The sequence below is a fragment of the Somniosus microcephalus genome, chromosome 31 (assembly GCF_052327205.1).
Source record: "Somniosus microcephalus isolate GS21.2 chromosome 31, FLI_Smic_1.0, whole genome shotgun sequence".
Taxonomy (NCBI): Eukaryota; Metazoa; Chordata; class Chondrichthyes; order Squaliformes; family Somniosidae; genus Somniosus; species Somniosus microcephalus.
In genome coordinates, this window is record NC_141017.1 from 21,030,436 (window position 1) to 21,042,445 (window position 12,010).

General features: G+C 46.5%; 1 protein-coding gene across 1 annotated transcript in view; it reads left to right on the top strand.

Moving 5' to 3' along the window:
- The first annotated feature begins 3,398 nt into the window (after window positions 1-3,398).
- LOC147097616 (adhesion G protein-coupled receptor E3-like) overlaps window positions 3,399-12,010 on the top strand; it is a 76,881-nt gene continuing 68,269 nt past the window's right edge. Inside the window, exons 1-4 of the mRNA XM_085971587.1 lie at window positions 3,399-3,813; window positions 5,638-5,775; window positions 9,853-9,957; window positions 11,782-11,919. Of these exons, the coding sequence (XP_085827713.1) occupies window positions 3,579-3,813; window positions 5,638-5,775; window positions 9,853-9,957; window positions 11,782-11,919 (616 nt within the window). The 5' untranslated portion in view covers window positions 3,399-3,578. The remainder of the gene's footprint in view (window positions 3,814-5,637; window positions 5,776-9,852; window positions 9,958-11,781; window positions 11,920-12,010) is intronic.

Sequence of the window (12,010 nt, forward strand, 5' to 3'; positions counted from 1 at the left end):
TTCAACAGATCGTTAGAGTCAAGTATTCTGAAGCCTTTTGGTTCAATTGCTTCGAAGGTTTAGTTAGTTTATTTGTCTGTCAAAAATGTTAACTGGCTCATAATTGTGATTCCTTTCCTGCATTCAGAGCGAATATTGACACGGCTGAGTCGGCCAATGAGTAGGAGGTGGGGGCGGGACTTGTGCTTATTTATTTTCCTTCCTTGTTCGGCCAAGTCTTCTCCCCTCTCCGAGGTGTTTAAGTAGGGGTCTGAGGGGCCTTAGCTCTCATCTGGCACGGTTATCCTTAAAGTGAGTGGTGGTCTTCATGGTGAGTGAGTAGATCACCAGCCCAGTGCGGCTGAGCCCAAACCTGCCCACAACCGAACAGTCGCACTTTTCGATCGGAGTGAATGGTGAGGGGTTACGAGTGGGAATTCCTCGGAACATAAAGACCAATCGGTGCGATTGTGGTGACGGAACCACCGCTCTTCTAACTCAGCGTAGACCCAGTGTGTCAGCCATGGCTCAGCACCCTCACCTCTGTGTCAGGAAGGTAGTGGGGTTCAAGTCCCACTCCGGAGACTTGAGCACAAAATCTAGGCTGACACTCACTCCCAGTGCAGTGCTGAGGGAGTGCCGCACTGTCACAGGTGCCGTCTTTCTGATGAGACGTTAAACCGAGGCCCCGACTGCCCCCTCAGGTAGACATAAAAGATCCCGTGGCACTATTTGGAAGAAGAGCAGGGGAGTTCTCCCTTGTGTCCTAGCCAATATTTGTCCCTCAACTAACATCACTAAGCTTCACACCAGTAGTGTGAAAATTAACCCTTTAAATGTACAGCATATGAGAAGCAAACACTTAATAAAATACAATAGTTCAGTATGTGCGGCCCCAGCACTGGAGAATATGGATCTGTATTTTGCTGATATCGTCTTCTATTGCAGATGATAGAAACATAGAAACATAGAAGATAGGAGCAGGAGTAGGCCATTCGGCCCCTCGAGACTGCTCCGCCATTCAATGAGATTATGGCTGATCATCCAAATTCAGTACCCGGTCCCTGCTTTCTCCCCATACCCCTTGATCCCTTCAGCCTTAAGAAATATATCCAACTCCTTCTTGAATATATTTAATGAATTAGCCTCTACTGCCTTCTGTGGAAGAGAATTCCACAGGTTCACCACTCTCTGGGTGAAGAAATTCCTCCTCATTTCTGTCCTAAATGGCTTACCCATTATCCTTAGACTGTCACCCCTGGTTCTGGACTCCCCGACCATCGGGAACATCCTTCCTGCATCTAGTCTGTCTAGTCCTGTTAGAATTTTATAAGTTTCAATGAGATCCCCTCTCATTCTTCTAAACTCCAGCGAGTACAAGCCCAATCGACCCAATCTCTCCTCATACGTCATTCCTGCCATCCCAGGTATCAGCCTGGTGAATCTTCGCTGAACTCCTTCCATGGCAAGAACATCCTTCCTCAGATAAGGCGACCAAAACTGCACACAATACTCAAGATGCGGTCTCACCAAGGCCCTGTAAAACTGCAGCAAGACATCCTTCTTCCTGTACTCAAACCCTCTCGCTACGAAGGCCAACATACCATTTGCCTTCTTAACCGCCTGCTGCACCTGCATGCTTACCTTCAGCGACTGGTGCACAAGGACACCCAGGTCTTGTTGCACTTCCACTTCTTCCAATCTATTGCCATTCAGATAATAATCTGCCTTCTTGTTTTTGACACCAAAGTGGATAACCTCGCATTTATCCACGTTATATTGCATCTGCCATGCTTCTGCCCAATCATCCAACCTGTCCATATCATACTGGAGTTTCTCGGCATCCTCCTCACAGCACACACGCCCACCCAGCTTTGTGTCGTGCAGAAGTGCAGAAGATCAGAGGGACCTTGGAGTGCATGTCCACAGATCCCTGAAGGTAGCAGGGCAGGTAGATAAGGTGGTTAAGAAAGCACACGGGATACTTGCCTTTATTAGCCGAGACATAGAATATAAGAACAGGGAGGTTATGCTTGAACTGTATAAAACACTAGTTAGGCCACAGCTAGAATACTGCGTGCAGTTCTGGTCACCACATTACAGGAAGGATGTGATTGCACTAGAGGGGGTGCAGAGGAGATTTACGAGAATGTTGCCTGGGCTGGGGATTTTTAGCTATGAGGAAAGATTGGGTAGGCTGGGGTTGTTTTCTTTGGGACAGAGGAGGCTGAGGGGAGACCTAATTGAGGTGTATAAAATTATGAGGGGCCTAGATAGAGTAGATAGGAAGGACCTATTTCCCTTAGCAGAGGGTATGATAACCAGGGGGCATAGATTTAAAGTAATTGGTCAGAGGTTTAGTGGGGAGTTGAGGAGAAATGTTTTCACCCAGAGGGTGGTGGGGGTCTGGAACTCACTGCCTGAAAGGGTGGTAGAGGCAGAAACCCTCATCACATTTAAAAAGTACTTGGATATACACTTGAAGTGCCGTAACCTACAGGGCTACGTACCAAGAGCTGGAAAGTGGGATTAGGGTGGATAGCTCTTGGTCAGCCGGCACGGACAAGATGGGCCGAATGGCCTCCTTCTGTGCTGTAAATTTCTATGATTCTATGATTCAGAGGAAATATTTGCATATTCAGTGCAGCCCAAATATCATTTCATTTCCAGTTTACTGACACAACTGCAAGCCTTCAGATTCAGCACCAGTCCCCCAGACTGTTGGTATCCATATGCTGGTCTGTACAGATTACATGCCAGAACTCACTGGCCTGCTCAGGTTGAGCGCTGGCATCTAACATGTATAGAACAGGCAGTCAATCTGCTGATGTGTTTCTGCAGCAATCTCCAAGAGCTATCTCACTGGACTGAAGTTACTCTGCAGAGTTATTGCAAGACTTTGGCGGAGATCTATAGATCCCTGCCGCTGTCTCCTGGCTCTACGCGCTGTCAATGACGGCACGCACGGGCGTGCTTTGGAGAGGGCGGTAAGAGGAGCGGCGATGGGCAAAATCGCTGAGCGTGCGTCAATTTGGCCTTGCACGCCGATTGACGTCATGCTCCTGGTCATTAAAATATTCGCAGCGAGCGCAGGCAACAACAGCGCTGTTGACTACCCAATATGGCGGCCATGAGGCGGACTCCATTTTTCCTTCAAAACCAGCCTTAACGGCCGCCGCTAAAGGTTCCGATTTCTAGACCAGTGATTAAGAGTGCGAATTCCTCCTAGCATAAAGACCAATCGGTTCCATTGTGGTGACAAAACCATCGCTCTTCTAACTCTGCACAGGCCAAGCATCGAAGTGTAAGCCATGGCTCAGTGGGCAGCACTCTCGCCTCTGGGGTTTAGGTCCCACTCCAGAGACTTGGGCACTAACATCTAGTCTGACACTCCAGTGCAGTGCTGAGGGAGTGCCGCACTGTCGGAGGTGCCGTCTTTCAGATGAGACGTTGAACCGAGGCCCCGTCTGCTCTCTCAGGTGGACGTAAAAGATCCCATGGGATGGGAAATGGTGAATGAGTTATATACCAAATGAGAGTATTAGATAAATAAATAATGTAAGGCAAATCAACATGCGTGTAAAGAGAAAATACAGGTAATGTTTACAGATACGCGACCCTTCTTTACGACATCCTGTTCTCTGTCACTGCTGTCCCTTTTCCTTCTTGTTTGTGATTGTTTCTTTCCTTGTCTCATATTAATCCACATTCTTTTCACTTTTATCGCAGAATATTTCGAGGAAAATGGCCATTCTTACGATTTTTTTGACATCGATCGGCCTTTGACGTTTTCTGGTGACGGTTCTGCATCTGGTTCTGGTGACACTTCTCTGGGTTAGACAACTGTTCCTCAACTTCACTGATGAATCTGTCAATGTCTGTTCCATAATCTTATTTAATTATGAAGAATATTCAACAGATCGTTAAAGTCAAGTATTCTGAAGCCTTTTGGTTCAATTGCTTGGAAGGTTTAGCTAGTTTATTTGTCTGTCGAAAATGTTAACTGGCTCATAATTATGATTCCTTTCCTGCATTCAGAGCGAATATTGACACGGCTGAGTCGGCCAATGAGTAGGGGCGGGGGCGGGACTTGTGCTTATTTATTTTCCTTCCTTGTTCGGCCAAGTCTTCTCCCCTCTCCGAGGTGTTTAAATAGGGGTCTGAGGGGTCTTAGCTATCATCTGGCATGGTTATCCTTAAAGTGAGTGGTGGTCTTCATGGTGAGTGAGTAGATCACCAGCCCAGTGCAGCTGAGCCCAAACCTGCCCACAACCGAACAGTCGCACTTTTCGGTCGGAGCGAATGGTGAGGGGTTAAGAGTGGGAATTCCTCTGAACATAAAGACCAATCGGTGCGATTGTGGTGACAGAACCACCGCTCTTCTAACTCAGCGTAGACCCAGTGGGGTCAATTTTCTCGTGGTGTCGGGATTCGAGGCGTGCGGGGGGTTAAAGTCCCAAATTCAGGGGTCCCGACACCATCCCGCCCCCAACCCGCCTCCATGTAAGTTTCAAAGGAGGCGGGTACCCGCCCCGCAATGGGACCCGCCTACCCGAGGTGGGAAGGGATTAGTGCCAATTAACTGCCTGTTAACAGGTAGTTAACAGGCAGTTTTTAGCCTAATCCCTATTTTAAAGCTTGAAGTGTGGGATTCCCGATGGCTCCAAACCATGCCAGGTTAGAGGAGTCGGGCCGTCAGGTTGAAGGACTTGGAGGGGTGGAGATGTCGGTGTTCAGGTGAGTGATGGGTGCATGAGTGCAAAGGTAAGTGTGTTTGGTGTATCTAAAGTGTGTAAAGAAGTTTAAATTACCTGTACTTACCTTTTCAGCCTTCCTTCCTCTAGGTTTCGGGAGTCCATCATCTAACCGGCACAGAAAGCAGAACGGCTGCGAACTGTCAAAAGTGACAGCCTGCAGCTTTCTGTGCCAGTGAGATTTCTAACTGAGTCTGTGTAGAAGGACTCAGGTTAGAAGTAAGACTGTCAGTGCTTGACAGCTTCAAACAGCTGTGAAACACTGATATTTCATCTGTCAAAATCTCTTGACAGATGAAATTTCAGTCTGTGATGTCACCTGTTGTTGGGTGGCCCTTAATTGGCCTGCTGAGCCCGCTGGGCGGGCTCAACAATGTCAATCAAGTTAAAATCGCGTGGATTGGCCACATCTCGATGGCCTCGAAAGTTGTCGTCCTGCCTCCTTCCCGACTTCTGAATGAAAATCACCCCCAGTGTGTCAGCCATGGCTCAGCACCCTCACCTCTGTCCCAGGAAAGTTGTGGGATTCAAGTCCACTCCGGAGACTTGAGCCCAGAATCCAGGCTGACACTCCCAGTGCAGTGCTGAGGGAGCACCGCACTGTCGGAGGTGCCGTCTTTCTGATGAGACGTTAAACCGAGGCCCCGACTGCCCCCTCAGGTAGACATAAAAGATCCCGTGGCACTATTTGGAAGAAGAGCAGGGGAGTTCTCCCTTGTGTCCTAGCCAATATTTGTCCCTCAACTAACATCACTAAGCTTCACACCAGTAGTGTGAATATTAACCCTTTAAATGTACAGCATATGAGAAGCAAACACTTAATAAAATACAAGAGTTCAGTATGTGCGGCCCCAGCGCTGGAGAATATGGATCTGTATTTTGCTGATTTCGTCTTCTATTGCAGATGATGAAGATTTGGATTCAGCATGCGGTCCTCATGCACTATATCATCCAATGAAAGGAGGTTTCTACTGCACTTGTAAGGAAGGATATGTCTCAACTTCAGGAGGAACTTACTTTACTGATGCGGCAGGATGCGAAGGTAGGGTTGCTGATTATTGAGAATACTAGGTCCTGGGCCAAGGCCTATCGAGGTTCTTAAACTTTGAGAGAAACGAGTAATGCAAATTTAAGGAAGCGGCATGTAACTAGGACTGTGAGTGCAATACTAGAAAATTAATAAAGTAATGCTTGGCTTTCCCACCTAGTGATGTTGGGTTTGGAGATGGAGGGGGCGCAGCACCAATTCACCATTCAATTAGATCATGGCTGATCTGCACCTCAACTCCAGTTACCGGCCTTTGCTCCATATCCCTTGATACCCTTACCTAACAAAAATCTATCAACCTCAGTCCTGAAAGCGCCAATTGTCTACCAGCATTCATAGCCATTTAAGCCAGAGAATTCCAGAATTCTACTACCCGGTGTGCGAAAAAGTGCTTCCTGATTTCCCTTCCTGAATGGCCTAGCTCTGATTTTTAAGATGATGTCCCCTTGTTCTTGATTCCTCCACCAGAGGAAATAGTTTCTCCGTGTCTATCCTAGAGAATCCTTTTAACATTTTTAAACACCTCGTTCAGATCGCCCCTCAATCTTCTAAACTCAAGGGAATGAATACAAGCCAAATTTATGCAACCTGTCTTCATAATTTAACCCTCTAAGCCCCGGTAGAACAGAACACAACATTTTTTTTTCACAATCTGATTGATATGAAGATTTGAGATCAACAAACTACTATAGAAACAAGTGATAACCCAGAGGTGGCATTTTGAATGAAAAGTTATTTGAAGGACAGGTGTAATTAGACAGGGGCCAAGTCAGTATCACTTTGCTGATTGTGGGAGCTTGCTGTGCGCAAATTGGCTGCCGTGTTTCCTACATTACAACAGTGACTGCACTTCAAAAGTACTTCATTGGCTGTAAAGTGTTTTGGGATGTCCTGAAGTCTTTCCATCTTTTAAATGTGGCAGCCAGGTTGTCCTACAATCGCCAAACGAATGACCAGATAATGTTTATGGTGGAGTTGGTCAGGTGAACTCCTCTACTCTAATTGAATTACTGCCGTGAGATCTTCTGTATCCACCTTTCATCATCTCATTGGAAAGACGGTGACGTAATAAAACTCACTACGCACTTGGTTCGAGTATAAAGCAAGGCTTTAATCAACTTGTTTCAAAACATGGAGCTCTAGTTGTACTTCACTAGTTCCTGTCTTACAAAATGTCCCTGGGAAAGCTGGGCCCACGCCCGAGTATTTATACTCCTTGGACGGTGCCACCAGCTGACCATCCAGTGTTATTTCATGAGTTGTTTCTTCTTGATGATGAGATTTATAACAGACGGCACCTCCAACACTGCAGCTCTCCCTCAGTACTGCACCAAAATATTAGCCTGGATTACGTGCTTGAGTCCTGGACTGGGGCTTTGACCCACAGACATTCAGACTCAACTGAGCCAAGCTAAACACTGTAAATTGTTTGGGGTAACAGCTCACTTCTTAACTGCAATGAATTGTATCTGTTACTAATAATTTGTTCTAATGTGCTCACTGCGCAATGTGTTTTGTGATAATTCTGGGGTAGGAATCTGAGAATGAGTTATTTATCAAATAATCTAGTATTGTGTCATGAGACAGGTTAATTAGTAATCTTATAGTAAAGGATCCTCGGGGAAGAGTGATCATAATATGATAGAATTTCACATTGCGCTTGTGAGTGAAATACTTGAATCTGAAACTAGAGCCTTAAACCTAAATAAAGTCAATTACATAGGTATGAGGGGTGAGTTGGCGAAGGTAGATTGGGAAATTAGATTAAAAGCTATGACAGTAGATAAGCAGTGGCAAACATTTTTTTTTAATTCAAAAATTCTCAAAGAATATACATTCTATTGAGAATGAAAAAATCCACAGGAAAAGTGATCCACCCATGGCTAACTAAAGAAGTTCAGGATAGTATTAGATTAAAATAAGAGGTTTATAATATTGCAAAGATGAGTAGTAAGCCTGAGAATTGGGAGAGCTTTAGAAACCAGCAAAGGATGACCAAAAAAATTGATAAAAAGGGAGAAAATAGAATGAGAGTAAACTAGCAAGAAGTATAAAAACAGATTGTAAGAGCTTCTGAAAGTATGTAAAAAGGAAGAGAGTAGCAAGGTTTAACTAGTTTAATTGTCTGTTGAAAATGTTAACTGTCTCATAATTGTGATTCCTTTTCTTCATTCGGAGTGTCGCTGTGGCGGCCAATGAGTAGGAGGCAGGGGCGGGACTTGTGCTTATTTATTTTCCTTCCTTGTTCGGTCAGGTCTTCTCCCCTCTCCGAGCTGTTTAAGTAAGGGGGTCTGAGGGGCCCTGGTTATCTTCCCGCACGGTTATTTTTAAGGTGAGCAATGGTCTTCATGGTGAGTGAGTAGGACACCGGCCAAGTACAGCCGAGGCCAAACCTGCCCTCACCAAACATTCACATTTCTCCGTAGGAGCCAATAGATCGGGGCCTAGAAATTCGATGGTGCCCGAAAGCGGGCGGCGCCACCGTGGGCCAAGGTTAACGGCTGCCCACAAAAAAGGAAAGATTGGATAGGTCTCCAATTAGGGGTTGTTTTCTTTGGGACAGAGGAGGCTGAGGGGAGACCTAATTGAGGTGTATAAAATTTTGAGGGGCCTAGATAGAGTGGATAGGAAGGACCTATTTCCCTTAGCAGAGGGATCAATAACCAGGGGGCATAGATTTAAAGTAATTGGTCAGAGGTTTAGAGGGGATTTGAGGAGAAATGTTTTCACCCAGAGGGTGGTGGGGGGTCTGGAACTCACTGCCTGAAAGGGTGGTAGAGGCAGAAACCCTCATCACATTTAAAAAGTACTTGGATATGCACTTGAAGTGCCGTAACCTACAGGGCTACGGACCAAGAGCTGGAAAGTGGGATTAGGGTGGAGAGCTCTTTGTTGGCCGGCATGGACAAGATGGGCCGAATGGCCTCCTTCCGTGCTGTAAATTTCTATGATTCTATGATTCAGAGGAAATATTTGCATATTCAGTGCAGCCCAAATATCATTTCATTTCCAGTTTACTGACACAACTGCAAGCCTTCAGATTCAGCACCAGTCCCCAGACTGTTGGTATCCATATGCTGGTCTGTACAGATTACATGCCAGAACTCACTGGCCTGCTCAGGTTGAGCGCTGGCATCTAACATGTATAGAACAGGCAGTCAATCTGCTGATGTGTTTCTGCAGCAATCTCCAAGAGCTATCTCACTGGACTGAAGTTACTCTGCAGAGTTATTGCAAGACTTTGGCGGAGATCTATAGATCCCTGCCGCTGTCTCCTGGCTCTACGCGCTGTCAATGACGGCACGCACGGGCGTGCTTTGGAGAGGGCGGTAAGAGGAGCGGCGATGGGCAAAATCGCTGAGCGTGCGTCAATTTGGCCTTGCACGCCGATTGACGTCATGCTCCTGGTCATTAAAATATTCGCAGCGAGCGCAGGCAACAACAGCGCTGTTGACTACCCAATATGGCGGCCATGAGGCGGACTCCATTTTTCCTTCAAAACCAGCCTTAACGGCCGCCGCTAAAGGTTCCGATTTCTAGACCAGTGATTAAGAGTGCGAATTCCTCCTAGCATAAAGACCAATCGGTTCCATTGTGGTGACAAAACCATCGCTCTTCTAACTCTGCACAGGCCAAGCATCGAAGTGTAAGCCATGGCTCAGTGGGCAGCACTCTCGCCTCTGGGGTTTAGGTCCCACTCCAGAGACTTGGGCACTAACATCTAGTCTGACACTCCAGTGCAGTGCTGAGGGAGTGCCGCACTGTCGGAGGTGCCGTCTTTCAGATGAGACGTTGAACCGAGGCCCCGTCTGCTCTCTCAGGTGGACGTAAAAGATCCCATGGGATGGGAAATGGTGAATGAGTTATATACCAAATGAGAGTATTAGATAAATAAATAATGTAAGGCAAATCAACATGCGTGTAAAGAGAAAATACAGGTAATGTTTACAGATACGCGACCCTTCTTTACGACATCCTGTTCTCTGTCACTGCTGTCCCTTTTCCTTCTTGTTTGTGATTGTTTCTTTCCTTGTCTCATATTAATCCACATTCTTTTCACTTTTATCGCAGAATATTTCGAGGAAAATGGCCATTCTTACGATTTTTTTGACATCGATCGGCCTTTGACGTTTTCTGGTGACGGTTCTGCATCTGGTTCTGGTGACACTTCTCTGGGTTAGACAACTGTTCCTCAACTTCACTGATGAATCTGTCAATGTCTGTTCCATAATCTTATTTAATTATGAAGAATATTCAACAGATCGTTAAAGTCAAGTATTCTGAAGCCTTTTGGTTCAATTGCTTGGAAGGTTTAGCTAGTTTATTTGTCTGTTGAAAATGTTAACTGGCTCATAATTATGATTCCTTTCCTGCATTCAGAGCGAATATTGACACGGCTGAGTCGGCCAATGAGTAGGGGCGGGGGCGGGACTTGTGCTTATTTATTTTCCTTCCTTGTTCGGCCAAGTCTTCTCCCCTCTCCGAGGTGTTTAAATAGGGGTCTGAGGGGTCTTAGCTATCATCTGGCATGGTTATCCTTAAAGTGAGTGGTGGTCTTCATGGTGAGTGAGTAGATCACCAGCCCAGTGCAGCTGAGCCCAAACCTGCCCACAACCGAACAGTCGCACTTTTCGGTCGGAGCGAATGGTGAGGGGTTAAGAGTGGGAATTCCTCTGAACATAAAGACCAATCGGTGCGATTGTGGTGACAGAACCACCGCTCTTCTAACTCAGCGTAGACCCAGTGGGGTCAATTTTCTCGTGGTGTCGGGATTCGAGGCGTGCGGGGGGTTAAAGTCCCAAATTCAGGGGTCCCGACACCATCCCGCCCCCAACCCGCCTCCATGTAAGTTTCAAAGGAGGCGGGTACCCGCCCCGCAATGGGACCCGCCTACCCGAGGTGGGAAGGGATTAGTGCCAATTAACTGCCTGTTAACAGGTAGTTAACAGGCAGTTTTTAGCCTAATCCCTATTTTAAAGCTTGAAGTGTGGGATTCCCGATGGCTCCAAACCATGCCAGGTTAGAGGAGTCGGGCCGTCAGGTTGAAGGACTTGGAGGGGTGGAGATGTCGGTGTTCAGGTGAGTGATGGGTGCATGAGTGCAAAGGTAAGTGTGTTTGGTGTATCTAAAGTGTGTAAAGAAGTTTAAATTACCTGTACTTACCTTTTCAGCCTTCCTTCCTCTAGGTTTCGGGAGTCCATCATCTAACCGGCACAGAAAGCAGAACGGCTGCGAACTGTCAAAAGTGACAGCCTGCAGCTTTCTGTGCCAGTGAGATTTCTAACTGAGTCTGTGTAGAAGGACTCAGGTTAGAAGTAAGACTGTCAGTGCTTGACAGCTTCAAACAGCTGTGAAACACTGATATTTCATCTGTCAAAATCTCTTGACAGATGAAATTTCAGTCTGTGATGTCACCTGTTGTTGGGTGGCCCTTAATTGGCCTGCTGAGCCCGCTGGGCGGGCTCAACAATGTCAATCAAGTTAAAATCGCGTGGATTGGCCACATCTCGATGGCCTCGAAAGTTGTCGTCCTGCCTCCTTCCCGACTTCTGAATGAAAATCACCCCCAGTGTGTCAGCCATGGCTCAGCACCCTCACCTCTGTCCCAGGAAAGTTGTGGGATTCAAGTCCACTCCGGAGACTTGAGCCCAGAATCCAGGCTGACACTCCCAGTGCAGTGCTGAGGGAGCACCGCACTGTCGGAGGTGCCGTCTTTCTGATGAGACGTTAAACCGAGGCCCCGACTGCCCCCTCAGGTAGACATAAAAGATCCCGTGGCACTATTTGGAAGAAGAGCAGGGGAGTTCTCCCTTGTGTCCTAGCCAATATTTGTCCCTCAACTAACATCACTAAGCTTCACACCAGTAGTGTGAATATTAACCCTTTAAATGTACAGCATATGAGAAGCAAACACTTAATAAAATACAAGAGTTCAGTATGTGCGGCCCCAGCGCTGGAGAATATGGATCTGTATTTTGCTGATTTCGTCTTCTATTGCAGATGATGAAGATTTGGATTCAGCATGCGGTCCTCATGCACTATATCATCCAATGAAAGGAGGTTTCTACTGCACTTGTAAGGAAGGATATGTCTCAACTTCAGGAGGAACTTACTTTACTGATGCGGCAGGATGCGAAGGTAGGGTTGCTGATTATTGAGAATACTAGGTCCTGGGCCAAGGCCTATCGAGGTTCTTAAACTTTGAGAGAAACGAGTAATGCAAATTTAA